Source organism: Corticium candelabrum, chromosome 18, assembly GCF_963422355.1.
Source record: "Corticium candelabrum chromosome 18, ooCorCand1.1, whole genome shotgun sequence".
Classification (NCBI taxonomy): domain Eukaryota; kingdom Metazoa; phylum Porifera; class Homoscleromorpha; order Homosclerophorida; family Plakinidae; genus Corticium; species Corticium candelabrum.
The window spans coordinates 2,138,526-2,153,985 of NC_085102.1; the positions used below are offsets into that span (position 1 = coordinate 2,138,526).

General features: G+C 39.9%; 1 protein-coding gene across 2 annotated transcripts; it reads right to left on the reverse strand.

Annotated features, from left to right (window-relative positions):
* Positions 1-227: 227 nt before the first annotated feature.
* Positions 228-14,255, reverse strand: LOC134193596 (inversin-like). Of its 2 annotated transcripts, XM_062662425.1 has the most exons (35): positions 14,171-14,255; positions 14,037-14,096; positions 13,893-13,974; positions 13,748-13,819; positions 13,625-13,671; positions 13,510-13,572; positions 11,495-11,548; positions 10,294-10,364; positions 10,194-10,233; positions 10,059-10,127; positions 9,935-10,000; positions 9,764-9,856; positions 7,991-8,039; positions 7,879-7,928; positions 7,726-7,807; positions 7,310-7,398; positions 7,225-7,242; positions 7,068-7,158; positions 6,941-7,015; positions 6,708-6,763; positions 6,274-6,425; positions 5,091-5,171; positions 4,854-4,950; positions 4,688-4,794; positions 3,929-3,980; positions 3,793-3,858; positions 2,752-2,901; positions 2,566-2,697; positions 1,662-1,777; positions 1,547-1,604; positions 1,325-1,455; positions 1,221-1,264; positions 790-879; positions 567-722; positions 228-504 (listed from the first exon to the last, which is right to left on the reverse strand). In XM_062662425.1, exons 1-35 carry the CDS (start codon positions 14,174-14,176, stop codon positions 461-463), a joined length of 2,709 nt encoding a protein of 902 aa, XP_062518409.1. In that variant the 5' UTR covers positions 14,177-14,255; the 3' UTR covers positions 228-460. The 2 variants fall into 2 exon arrangements, with proteins under 2 accessions (XP_062518409.1, XP_062518410.1); XM_062662426.1 differs by lacking the exons at positions 11,495-11,548; positions 13,510-13,572; positions 13,625-13,671; ... (2 more) ...; positions 14,037-14,096; positions 14,171-14,255 and having other exon boundaries at positions 10,059-10,119; positions 10,294-10,312.
* Between the last annotated feature and the right edge of the window lie 1,205 nt (positions 14,256-15,460).

The following is a 15,460-nucleotide window of genomic DNA, read 5'->3' on the forward strand; positions in this document are numbered from 1 at the left end:
ACTGTTAAGCGGTAAACTCTGGCTTTACCACCTAACATGTCTTCAAAGTGAGGAAATGCAGTTGTTAGATGTATCTTGCTTGCTTGAGACAAAGCTTGTCCCACATAAACATACACAGCACTCGTAAGGGATACTAGGAAACTACACCCTAATCCACACATGCTCACTCCTTGCAGCGCAGGAGATCTGAGAAGGAGGGGCAAGGTGACAGCACAAGAGTAGGGATACAGCGTATGTACATATAATGATAAATTATAAAATACGATCATATGAAAATGGCCTGGAGTGTATGCGAGACACCAGACAGCAGGATACAAAGACAGAAATTGTGTAAAAATAATCTCCACCCAGAAAAATTAGGGAAAATAAACTAGATAAAATTGAAAACAAACCAACACACAATCTAATGCGAAGGAATAACCCAGATGACATCGTCTCACAATAATTCAAAATGTCTCAGTCAGAACAGGACTCCACTGCTGACAGCCCTTGCTGCACCATAGCCTGCATACACGAGTAGAATAAGAGCATTACCTGTACTCAACAGTAGACATGGATTTACAAACCTGTTGATGTCGATTCTCTTGACCACCCTTTGCTTCCTCGGTGAAGACTGAATGGTCTAATACGAGTGCTCCCTGGCTTCAACTCGGATGCTCTACTCATTCCTAGACGAGCCGTCATTGGATTATATTGATCGACAGCAAAATTGAATGACAACGCTGGCCATAAAAGCATAAGCAGTTTATAAATTAAGGTATAAATGAGTAATCGGTTGCAGAAAGCTACCGGCTTGTGAAGGAATGTATCTGAAATACGCTGGTCTGGCCATCGGTTTGGGAGATGGCGGTCGATACTCGACAACTTTCACCTGTTGACCTACACACTCAATATTGTAAGCTCGTGTGTTGTGTACATTTAAAATTTAATTGTAATCAATGCAGACAGCTGACAAGTATGATTTGTTAGTTGAACTATAGCAAGTTGTTCTACTTGCTCATACATACTATTTTCCCAATGTTTCGAACACAGACTAACATGCTACAATCTCTGAGTAGTGCCATCGTCCAAGACGCTGCATGTTGTGTGCATTTGCTCAGCACAGAGAGTCAATGCAGTAACAACAGTATGTCACACAGAAACCTCATTTAAATATTGCTTGTGCATGGTAACTGGCTTGGTGACGTGTCACTGTCTGTCCACTGAGTGTTTGCGCTTACTGTATATTTTCTCAACAAGTGCACGTTGCTTTGCTGCAAGAACACTGTCGAGAGACAAACTAAATGTTAAACTGGCAATAATAGTATGACAACAGACCGTGTACCTTGGACTCCACTCATACAGAATTTTCTGACGTGTGGAGTAAAGTTTAAGCAATTTCCGACGAAGGTATTTCCTCCATGCCAACTGAATTGTTAGGGCAGCAATCTGACGACGCCACTCAACACTTCCCATCTGAAGCAAAAACAAGTCGTGCAGTTCACAACAATTGATAACCTAAACCATATAGTATGCCACTGAGACAAACCACAAGCCTGGCATGTACCTGTGAAGCCCTGCGCTTCAGAGCCATTGCTTCTTGTTTTCTCTTCGTTCGCAGATATCTGTAAGAAACAACAATTATGATAATGTCTTGACTGCATGTTAGAAAGCCGGCGTACTTTCTCCATGCAAGCTGAATGACAAGAGCAGCTTTCGTTTTCTGTCTGATGTTTGCAAGACGAACGCGCTCTTTATAAGCAAGCTCCTGCTGATCTTGTAGAGAATGTTGACGAAGCTAAGTCAAAAAATGTTACGGACTGACTGATTGACTTGTTAACTGATCAACAAAAACAATGACAGATGAAAAGATGGTAACATGAGTAATGCATGGGCAGACATATAGTGAGTGATTAACAGCAGATGCACAAGTTCTCATCTCAGGCGTCTGAGGCCACATCCTGACAGCAGAGGTGCAAGAGCTCAAACACACACACACACACACACACACACACACACACACACACACACACACACACACACACACACACACACACACACACACACACACACAAACCTAAAAAATATAAAAATCCTAAATGTCAGGAGCTGCCTCTCAGAGGTCACGCCCCCAGCTGTTAAGCTGGGCCCTGTGCGCTACTCAGGGAACTCTGGGCCTGCGCTAGCAAACTCCTAGAGCCGGGCCAGGCACTCGCAGGAGCACCGACTTGTGAAGACAACTGTGGTGTGAGCACCCGAAAGTATCACCAGGACCCCAGTGGCTGATGTCACATCATAGCCGATGGCCGCTTAGGACCCCAGTCAATGACCAGGTACTCATTTATACTCATGAGTCAAGAGAAGCAAATGTGTGTTAGTTTCTTGCTTAAGGAAATTATGCCATAGCTCGCCATCACTGTGACTTGAACTTGCAACCCTTCAAGGTCCCGGATGTAAATACTCCATAAGATGACTCTCTAACCAACTGAGCTATCGCACCACACACACACAAACACACACACACACACACACACACACACACACACACACACACACACACACACACACACAACTCAATCAACTAACCATAGATACAGTATCACGATGGTAAAATGACGTTTGACTCTGTGAACTCAAGTCACGTCTCAATCTTTGCTTGTCATCAACTCCCTCAGCTTCAGTTACCTGTCGCTTCAATTCTGCACGTCTCTCCATTGCCTATCATGGTACATTAATCAAAACCAATCTTGTCCACCAATGATACAGCTATACCCGCTTTCTGGCCTCTGCTAGGTGAAGCTGCTGTTTGTCTTGTTTGTCTTCTTGCACTGGATGTGGCTTCTCTGTTACAACTGATCTTCCATGTATATCTGTTTGTGCCTCCCAAACCAACCTTCGTTTCCTATAGTCTCGCCAAGCATTCTGCATAACACCAAATATGTCCAATGGTCAGACTGATGAATGGATAACAGAAAAGGTCACAAGGGTGATGCATCTGATATTTAGTATTTCATATTAGCTACTAGAAGTAATAAGTTTAAACAACAACAGTGATTTCTCTAAGCCAGTATTACTGATAATATACATGGACAGTACATTATATTATCAACAACTCGTACCTATCACTCGCTTTGTGTGTGTGTGTGTGTGTGTGTGTGTGTGTGTGTGTGTGTGTGTGTGTGTGTGTGTGAGTGTGTGTGTGTGTGTGTGTGTGTGTGTGTGTGTGTGTGTGTGTGTGTCAGTGTGTGTGTGTGTGTGTTGTGTGTGTGTGTGTGTGTGTGTGTGTGTGTGTGTGTGTGTGTGTGTGTGTGTGTGTGTGTGTGTGTGTGTGTGTGTGTGTGTGTGTGTGTGTGTGTGTGTGTGTGTGTGTGTAACCATGCTGCTCTAATACCAAAAAATATTAATCTAAAATTTCGACAACGAAGACTCTCATCGACAGACTGTGAGGTAACGTCACAATTTCAAATATCTATCAAATAATCTCTGGATAGACACCTCATACAACAAGTCTCTTCACAAAACCAATCAGTAATTCTGCTCTGGACTTGACTATTACCCCTTGTGTCAAAAAAAGCAGTTGCCAAGCAAACATCTCATCAACTTGGACAAGAAGAATCATTTGCATGAGCAAAACAGAGCATAAGACTCGAGCGAAGTAAAAATGTGACAATGTCACAGCACCATCATCTACTGTAAGAATGTCTCTCGATTAATTTTGAGTGTAGATTTTGTAACTATTTCTCAACTAAATTTCAATTAAGTACAACTTGTAGCAATTAAACTAAGGGGTCATCATGCTATTCAATAGTCAACCTGAATTGCTATTGCTGCCAGCTCTTCGATGCTACTAATAGACATGGCACCTTGTTCAATCATGAACTGGACACAGCACAACGTATCACATTAAACACACATTGTGACAACAGAACAGAGAATTGAAGTGCTTAACCTGCGCTACTTCTTGATGATTGTTGATAATTGCATAGTCCAATGGAGTCAACCTTGTCGCAAACAAATGATAAATTACCCACAGACTTATCAGTTAACAAAAATAAATAATTCAAATAGCAATTACAGTGTAGTAAGTAACTAATAGACAAACTTAGTGAGCCTATCAGTATGTATGTACAAGCAGCATCATACATGACAAAGGTTGCATGCTCTGAGTAATGGCACACCCAGTTTTCACTACCAAACGACACTCATGAAGTGACAACCTAGAATTCATTGGCCTTTGTTTCTCATTTGGCTTTCGGCTGTTTCTACTGTCATCATCATTATTATAATGTAAGTGTACTCTGGAATGTACTACACATCAATGCTCACTACATTATCTTACTCACTCCAAAACAAAGAACTGAATGTAAGTTCAAATGCCGATACTGATTTACTAAAACAGATATAGAGCTGCACCTTTTTATGATACTTCATTGCATGTTGATGTACAGGGAGATACACACCTGTACATGCCCATTATACTAGCGCATTAGCACTTGACTTACAAAAACTAAAGCAAATAATTTTCTTGCTACTATAAGATATACCAACAAATCCAGTCCACCTGTGCTCACAAATCAGTTATCACTGTGTTAAGAGCATACAGCCTTTAGTTACACTAATACCAGTCACCAGCTGATTGTGGAAGACAATTTTACATCAGTTTACCTACAGCCTACCCTATGAGCTTTACTATTTGCTACCACCATACCTCTCACCATCAACTTCCATAAAGTTCGGATTAGCTCCATATTCAAACAACAATCTAACGGAGTCTAAGTGACCGGAAGAACAAGCCCAGTGAATTGCGGTGATTCCCTAATTGACACGACAACCACATAAATACAATACAAGAACATACTTGTATAACAACTAACTTCACTGTCCCTCGCATTTGGATCAGAACCATTTTCTAAAAGAACCGTCATGGAGTTCACAAAGCCACCATATGATGCACACTGCAAAGGTGTTCGACTAGCAAAATAAAAATAAGAAAACATCAATGATATAATGCAAAAAGTGTATGACAAACAGATCACAAAAAGACAGATGAATAAACAAACAAGCAAAGGAGAAACAGATGAACAAGTAGACATAAAACATAAGCCTAACACCTCGATCTATCCTTGATATCAACTGTTGCACTGTGTTGTATGAGGGACATACAAATATAAGCATGACCTCCCAAAGCTGCCCTGCAGTAGACACAAAACACAAACCAAATAAATATCAACATCAATGCAGCGATGTGTAAACTAGATGTATAAACAATAGGTTAGCACCATAAATGTGGAAGTACCTAAACAACATGATGATACAGATCAGAAACTGTACCTAACGATTGTTAAAATGCAGACTGCCTAGTGATTTGCATTCCAACAAGAACATCAATCAGATTTCAAAATCTAACTAAACTAAAATTCCTTAATTAACTAAAAACAACCTGATTAGACAATAGACCAAACAATTACAAAATGTGAGAACTTTTTCCTTCCTGTAGATTGCGTCCACAATGATAACTATACCCATTAGTGCCACACAACAAGTGTGACACAATATAACAACTTGTGGTTGACCAGACATCCACAACTTATCGGACATCCTAAATTGACTTGCAAACAGCATATTATTAATCGTTCTTTTAATGCATTAATAAATCTACATATTTATGAATATAAAGTATGCAAGCGTATTTTATAAAAGTGATGCTAAACATTATCTGTGTAACAAGACACAAACATTGCACAATAAGGAACTCGCAGCAGCACTGACAACACTTTACATATTTTCTGTACTTGTACCTAGTGTTAAGCTACATTTACAATATGCCAATGCATATTATGAGTTGCAACTAGTCGCATCGTATACTCGGACAAGACACATAATCAACTGCATGATTATGGTCGACCTTGCTGCATGCCTGGACAGATGCGCCAACTGTTTGGTAAGACTTAGTACGGTCGTACATAATTTAGTCAAACAAATGTTCGATGACTGACCACTGTAGCTCGCACTGGTGACATCCAGTTTGTACCTAGCTAACAGACATGGCATTTCGAACCCCAGCCAGTTGTTTGACATCATTCGTGTTTCCTTGCTAACAGAAATCAGCTTGCTACGTCTATTCTAAAATTAGCCTCTTCCAACACTTACTTCTGACCTAAACCAAATACTCGAGTGTGATCACATCAAAACACTAATGGTTACACTACTGATTATGAACCTCCTATCATGCATTGACTGATATTAACTAATACATATAAATAAATTTGACACTTGTAATGTCATGTATCTGACCAGTGAAGTGGAGCCCGACCGTCAGCATCAACAATATCAACACTTGCACCAGCATTGAGTAGAGTCACTACAACTTCGGTGTGCCCCATCTCACATGCACGAAACAGAGGAGTGTGATATCGAGAATCCAGGGCATTCACATTTGCACTATGCTGCACAACAAAAGACAAACCAACAATACAGTAAGATGTCACCTACGCAAAACATGTCAGTTACATTAGATCCTAGCATCATCATCAGCTACTTCATGTTTACTGAAATGAGCAGCACTGTGACATTAGACACAGAAGCCAACAAAAAGAGACTATCTACTGTATGCAACAAGCAGTTTTGTAATTCTTATTGATATCGGTAATCAAAACAAATCAGGTATGAAAACATGCTCAGGCTCTGAGTAACATCCTACTGTATTGTATACAAATAAAATAGCTCACCTGAATGAGAAGACGAATGATGTTGGCATGGCCAGCAAAGGCTGCTGCATGCAAAGCTATATAGTAAACAAATCAACTGTAGTGGTGCCGCACTTTGTTGTGCATAAACATACAGTATAAATAAGAAAGACAAAGAAGCAAGTGAACGTCAAAATGGCTGCACGGCACTTAAGCAAAGCAAACTGACAAGCAAGCACAGCAAGAATTATGATGCATTCTCTAATACATTCTACCTGTTCCTCCGTGTTTATCAAATGCATGAATACCCAACTTTCTTTCCATCATCGTTCGAACCACTTCGTAGCTTCCTAAAATACATAATTATTATATTTCTATCGTACGAGCATGCTATCATGCTACCTTTGCCTGCTGCCCACATCAGTGCCGTTCTTCCTTCATTATCTTTCTCATCTTTGACATGAGGGAATGACAAGAATGTAGCAACAGTTTCCTAACAATAGAGAGTCTAATAACTACACAATACTACTACAAAATATCTAACCAACAACCAATTTACCGAGAAATTATTCTGAGCCTGCATGAAATTACAAATACAATAAGAACAATAGACAATACAATTTGATGAAATAGATTTGGCTTACAGCATAGTGAAGTGCAGTAGCACCATTTCCATCACTGCTGGCATAGTCAGCATTCTTATCCAGCAGCAACCCGACAATATGCGAGTGACCTGAAACAAGACACACTAAAGCAATAGGCAACAACACAACATCAAAATACAATAACAAAAATGCAGAATTTTTTAATCCTTTCGCAAGTGGCTCAAACCTGGGAAGATGGATGGATCGCCAATGTTGGCACAATGACAAGTTACAGTCACCTTTGAGATGTGCAGTTCTACCCCATTATCGCAAATTGCTAATAGATTTAACTATAAACGCAAGTGTATTAAACTTAATAATATATTAATACAGGACACGTTGAATGCACAATCTGATGTTATTGTAGACGTTTCTGGCTTTTGTGTTGATAAACTAGTTCAGATCTGGAGTATTACCTAACACTGCGGCCCAATGTAGCGGTGTTCTGTACATGTTGTCACGAGCTGCCACTTCACATTTCACACTCAAAATTGATGTCTACAAGATAGCATTCCATACTACATCACTCAGGCACACCAACACCTTTGTGTGACAATAAATCTGCCAACCAAAGCATGAACGGTGTTTTCATTGCCTTCGGCAACAGCTAGATGCAATGCTGTCACAAAAAAGACTTGACTTTACTGTCCACAACGACAATCAAATAACCACGTGTCTCACCAGTACGTCCTTCATTGTCTTGCAAGTTCACAACAGCTGGACTTAGTTCCTGCAATAGAGAGACATTGAACCTATCAGATGTAAAGCTGTAATCATGCACAATTACAGTCACCAATGCTAATTAATATTAAGAATGCAAATATTCAGAGAAATTTCAAGCCTCAAACACCAACAAAAAATTTCATTCTGTTTGTCATACGGCATTGAAATAATTGAGAATGATTATAGAAAACAATACACAAGGTACCTAAAGTGATCCTTTCCAGTTGTCATCGTATACGTATACGCTGACAGTGTTATTAGTCATCCATACTTGGAAATGCATGTTGGTGGTCTTTATATATAAGAAAACAGCAGATAGCAACCAGGTCATGTGACTAAGATATAGATATATAAGACAGTAGTAGAAACAAACAACACAGTGCTTGATCTTTTCCTATTGTATGTGTCACGTCTCTTGTCGTATATATGTTGTATATAATAGACGTGATAGATAACGCATGCATAAGCTAATAATAGTGACGGGGAAGGGGTTTAGTTTTGACTGACATAACTTGTGTTTGACTAAATGCCTACGTCAGAGTGCCGGTTAGAGAAGCATGTGTGTACATTGAATTGAGCATCGGGTAAAACTTGTTGTCTCTGCGAGAAACTGTGTCGGTCCACCCCTCATCCCGAATGCAAATAATTTACCAAGAGCAGTAGCCTTCAAAGTGCACCACATAATTGCAGCTACATCAATGATTGTGTTTTCGTGGGATTGGCTCACTTGAGGCAAATAGCACACCTTCACGGAAAAGATTAGATGCACTAGCATAGGCACAGTACAGTGTGACCAGTAGCGTTAATGTAGTAGAGCTGTAGGAACCAGTCTGGTCTGTCCCCTCGGTCCAGACTATCTTTTGAAAACTGTAGTTCCGATAGTCGACGATTGCACAAACTTCTGGTTAAGGTATAGGTGATTAAATAACTAATGTATTTATAGTTTGAATAAAAGTAGATTATAGCATCTTGGCTTAATTGCTATATAGGCCGCCATGAGAGCATGGAGTAGCCCCCATCACAGTAACTGTTGGTAAACAAGACTGATATTCAAGAGGCCGTTGTGAAATAGATACCATGCAGTATGCTGGAAGACTGCTCTCTTGGTACACTATCCTTGGACCACACCCATTTAGCGCACATTAAGCCGGGCCATTTATAAAATGCTTCCTACAGGTCTGCCTAGATAGCCCAAATGTGAAAAAGTCAATTCAATTATGAAAGAACAATTTCCTGTTGTATCGCAAAGTGACATCCACTACCTCATTCCAAGTTCACCAGCAAACAATTTGTTACCCACTTTCACAGCTATGAGCCCTCAGACGTATCGCAATTGACTTATGAAGCAATAAGTAACCAGAGTTGGAGTCAAGATTTTAAAAAAAGGAGGTCCATCAGTTCATAAAATGATCAAAACAAGATCTACCTGTGTCAATTTCACTATACCTAGAACCTTAAACGCAGTGTAGTCCTCGATGCAACATGAAGATAAAGATCAGTAGTGCTATGCTGTGTGAGTGTAGTGTGGTTGTTGATAAGCAACCACCTTATTGTTAGTGGCAGCTGGTAAAGCACATCACATAACCTAGGACACTCAATATACGCTTCACTGTACACTGTACCCTTTAACCACACAAAAAAACAGAACCCATTATCCATACGTAACGTATATCAACTGAATGCATGATTGCATTTACACAATCGTTTCATCACATGCAACAATTACCATACCAGTATTGTTCTCACTGATGAACCATCGGCATTTGCTGCTGTCCAGTGAAGACAAGTCTTGCCCTCCATATCTGTCTTCACCACATCTCCACCCTAACAACCACACAGACACATAAACAACAACTAAGAGACTGCAATGTGTTGCATAGAATCAATGCAATGAAAGTTTACGGCTTTGATGAGAAGACGAATGGCATCCGGATTATTATTGTAGGCACTCCAATGCAGAGCGGTCATCTGAAGAAACAAAATCAGACCTCAACAAAGTCAAACACAAAGTAACACATCGACTGACTTGTTCAGCATCTGCATCATTGATGTCTTTTGAACCGTATTTGATTTTTCTCAATAACTCTCTAAGACACTACAACGTCAAACATTAATTAATGATACATGTACAACACTCAAACAATATCAAGACAACGATTACCTTTGTATTCTGGTGGCCAGTTGCAAGATGAACAGCAGTTCTAAACAAAATGTCAATATAAAAGCTCCAGTACATCAACACAAACATCTCAAACTCTCACCTTCCCTCGTTGTCTTTAGCTCTCCAGTTGGCACCTTTAGACAACAACAACCTCAAGCATCGAAAATTGTCCTGTCACATCAAAACGATGAGAAAAAGATGGACCACAAACAGTGCATTTCGTTTGCCTCTTCTGCTCTTCTGTACCAAACTAGAAAGTCGGTCTTTCTAACCATTAAAAATTCCATCCATCTAAATGTTAAAGACACACTCCGAAGAAGTGCACGCAAACATCTAGTGTGCAACCGAAATAGCGAGATCCAGTAATCGAGGGTGTTCGGCATCCATTGCCTTCAATGCCAAGGAATCTCTCAAAACACTGATTCTCTTGAATGTTGCCGAACGGAAATAAATCGAATGAAAATATGGTTGGTCTCTAGACGGTCTGAAAGTAGCTAAGCATGACAACACCGTGTTTAGACCAATGGAACCAACAGAGAGACCATTTCCGGAAACGTGATTGCAACGGTAAAAGATTCACGTGATCCGACCGCACGCCAAAGCAAACTCTACACTGGCAGACAAAATTCTTGAAACGGCCCAAAAGTTATCACGTTTTGAAGCATTCATAATGAAAATTTGTTGCGTTTGCTCTGAGATAGCACTCAGATACCCAACTTGATTGACTCAATGAGTAATGATTCCCATTGGCCAGTAAAGGTGGAGCCTAGCCTTACACCCTTCTCCGTCATGTGCCTTTAACAATGTCACAAGATACCTCTTGGCTCATCTGACCAAAAGACGCAAACTAGAAAAGAGGTAGAGCTTGTAGTGACCGTTTAATCATTCCTTGCTTCATTTCCTTTAGAAGTCAAACACTTCCAGCAAAAATAACTACAATACCTTCAGCTCAGTTGCTCATATTAAAGTGTTTCCCAAACTCCCTTTTGACTACTAAAAACTGCAAGACTAACCTCCCTCTTCTAATGACTTCAGTCCCCAAAATGACAAAAGAGGCAACAGAAATGCACCTAAATTCACGTTCTTCGACTCAAAAATTTAGTTAAGTGCAGTAACTATGATCTGCAATAAAACAGAAATTTGAGAACTAGAACGTATGCATTGGGTTGAGTGCCTGTAACAGGTTAACCAAATATGCAAACATGTAAACTCCAAGTCTCCCAACTTAAACATTATTTAATAATTTAATTAATTATTAATTTACATTCCAGAACAGTATACAAGTACGTATAAATCCTTACTTGATATGCAGCCCAGTGGAGAGCAGTACGACCATCCATATCAGCCATGTTCACCTACAAGACAAACACTAACTGTGGCTATACAATCTACAGTAACTCTCACTACAACCGAGCAGAAAATATTTCTTTATGTTGCAAATGTTGACATTACAAATATCACATTCAAATTATAGAAAATGACAAATGCCAAACAAGTTTAGCTAGTTAGGTCATAGCCATACGATGTCAATACATTATTTCAAATATAATAGATGTGGTACAGTCAAACCTTGCTAATTCAAATTCTCGCTAATCCAAATTACTTTTGACATCCTGCCTTGCATACTCAGATCCTATTGGGCAGCATTACCTGAGTTGCAGTTATCTAGTTTTCAGCAACTGCACGCATCTGACTATTTTAAATGTTGACTGTCATATTATTTAGAAGTACATGTAGTCATTACAGTGGTGTCCTTTATCACAAACATAACATACGTCAGGAATGCAGCCTGTATTTCAGACTGGTACCAAATTTCTGGCACCACAGCATCAGCTGGTGCCAGTCATTAATAGTAATGTACATTATTAATTAACCAGACAATGAACCTGTTTTTCACCCTGCAAGAAAAACTTTGTGTGGGGTCTGTTTTGTGAAAGAGACCCTCGAAGTGTTGAGTTGACAACTCTCATGATGATGGTTGGAATAAGATAACGCGAGTATGCCCAGAAGTGGATCAAGATTAGAGTAGCAGTCTAGAAAAAGTTCAAACACATGCAGACAGAGAGTCAGACAAACAGAAGACGCCTGCTAATGATTATATAGTGCCGTGATTTGTCTTCTACATTACTGTATTTTAATCTCTGAAAAGGAAATCGCTTGATCTGATCTTATGATGATCGTTGTCACTGTGTAAGCGACCAGGTAGAGACTGAGCTGCTCTGATATTCTGACCCAGATATAGATAGCCTCGAAGCCCAGACTTCTGTTTAATACGTAGCTCGCTGGTTAGTAACGTGACACAGATCATATCAATGACATATTTCTTTATAACAATGTGGCAAAACCTTATCGGCAAGTTCATGCCCCATTCTTTTAAGGTGCCAGAGTTTTGCTGCCCAGTGCCAGGTTTTGCCCCATTGCCATGGTAATTGCATTCTTGTATGTGTAGAGATACGCTAATGTGCCAGTGATATGAGTGAGGCGAGGTCTGGACCTCCAAGGATACGCATTTTGGCATTTTCGGCAATCCGAAAAACTTCACTAATCCGAATGGGGCTTGGCACGGGGCTGTTTGGATTAGCAACGTTTGACTGTATTCCAATTTAATAAGTAATATTTTATCTTTGAAATAAATCGCATTGTTCTGGGACTGGTAATCATCTCTGTTTTTCAGTAATATTCAAGTGCACTTTGTGCATGTTTACATACCTGCCAATGCCCCTACAAAAAATTTGCATTAGCTCACCTTCAGCTAAACAAGTAACTGTATGCAGTGTTCTCCCCAGAAATTCGAGAAGGCAGAGCGAAATACTCCGTAAAGTGAACGTTACACAATGCCACACCCAATGGCAGTTAAATACCAACTTGCACATGAACACCAGCTGTGAAAGCATGGTTAGTCAACGGCTGCATGCCTGGGTAAAAGTGTTGGTGTTCTGCACAATTAGATGCCACCCGCTTTCTTAGTTAATTAATTTACTAAGCTTACTTGAGATCATCAAGTCTTGGCATCTGGATGATCTACTTTTCCTAAAAGCTTAATTGCTTAGAATAAGGCAGAGCGCCTCGCTCTGCCAAAAGATCCTGGGGAGAACACTATGTATGTCAAACTGACAACTGGACAATTATCTTTCAGCATCCCTTGGTAAAACGGTCAGGTGACTACTACATGTAGTTAACAGCATACTTTAGCTAGTGCTGTTTTGCTGTTTTTGTTGTGCTTGATGCAGATATATTGATATTAAAATGTTTCACAAACAAGACATCATACAGTATGTCCAATAAAAAATTCATAGCCAGCTTGTATGCAATATACCTGAGCTGCTGCTTTCAGTAGCACCTCAGCACAATCAAGTCGATCACCCAGAACGCTGTAAACCTGCCACACAGACCATAACGATAAACAATAAAATTTAGTTTACAATATTAACCAGAGGAGTTCTTCCATACTGATCACCACAATCAACATCATAAGCTCCTACGTAACAATAAAAATAGAACAAATTGATATCAACTACATGAAAATTCCAGTACACAAACATAATTTTACGCACCTGACGTAATAAGGCTTGTCAATTGATTGCGATCACCGTTCACAGCTACCGCATGCAGCGGCGTGGCATGAACTGACAAACAAAAAACCAAAGTTATAACGCGCGCTAGGCGCGCGAACGCAGTCACATAGGCCTGTAATGGCACCGGTATCGGGCGGTTGAGCAAACGTCGAACTGCCTTGCATCAAAGGCAGCATATCGCGACTGGACACATGAAAATCGTCCACCTAGAAACTCCGTGAGAGGAGGCGTGGTCAGCAAAAGCAACGAGCTAGACAAGAAGACTTACTTGTGGGATGAGTAGCTGCGATGAAGGCTGGAAGGATATGCCACCAGAGGCTGCCTTGTCCTAGCAACACATCAATGAAATACGGTACGTGAGGAAATGCAAATCGATTGATGACATCGGTGCCTATTTCCTACCGACATAGTGGAGAGGAACAGACGAGAAGAAAACCGACAAATGCTCTGCAAGATCTATAGGGTCACAACGTAAATCTGTAACCACAGCAACCAGCCAAGCGAGCTATATTGATATTAACGACGTTAAATTCCCGTATTCTATGTAAGGATGCGATTCATGGAATTAATTAATTAATATTATTATACTAGATTATTTTATTTTATTTATTAAGTAGATAGATTGTTGATTTGTCATGTAATATACAAACACATTAGAACAAGGTAGACCAAGACCGTAAGTTACAGTCCTATGGTTATTTCTAATAGGGAGCTTTCGTGTTGATATGTCCTTTAAATTAGTATTTAATATAATCATTTCCTATTTCTGCATAAACTTTCAACATTGCAAGAAATGATAACTGCAACAATGTATCATACACATCCAGCATACCTCAAGGCTGATGGAAGCAATGTAGTTTAAGTTAACGCGCGTTATAGGAGCGTAATTTAACGCGCGCTACAAGTTGGTCTAAAAGATTTACTCAATTAATTAAAGTAACTCATCAAAATATAATAACAATCATCTTTTCTTTCTTCATACATTGAGCAGGTGGCTAGACCTACCTCTTCAATTTGTGCCATGTGATGTTGTGTAATGCAAAGATCGATAAACTTACAGCCAGATGATCAAATACTGACACTCACGCCACTACGAGAGATCTGCAAATGACACGTGGGCAAATGAGAAGCAAGCATGCAGTCCACAGAGCAGAGTAACCAACATCCCAAGAATCTTTCTTCAAACATTGGTCATATACATATTGCCACCACTTTCCAGCAAGCAATACCATCAAAACACTAAAACACATTTATCAATATCTGAAGATATACATATTCATTGGTTAGTCTCGCGTAGCCATGGATGTGACAGTGACAAACATCCAGAACATGTAGTTTTATGCAACAGCCACATAGATCAACCTTACGAACAGCAGATCGTAGACCAGAAATTTGGTGATTGATGAGAGAATCACAAAAATTATTTCTGCGAATGCGTACACCCATTGTCACAAATCCATGCATCACTACCACAGCGTATCGTGGCCATTGCCCATCTCTCTCTCTTGCAAGATAGGCTTAGATAGCTCTATGAAGTTCAAAGCCATATCAGCAGTCACATAAGTGGATACAGGTGAGGGCACTATCGCACTTGCCTCCCATTGAGCTATTGTCAATTGATCTATCAGAGTCATTGGTATGTACTTTAATAAAAACAGATGGGTACTTCTTCAAATCTGAGCTTACAGGGTC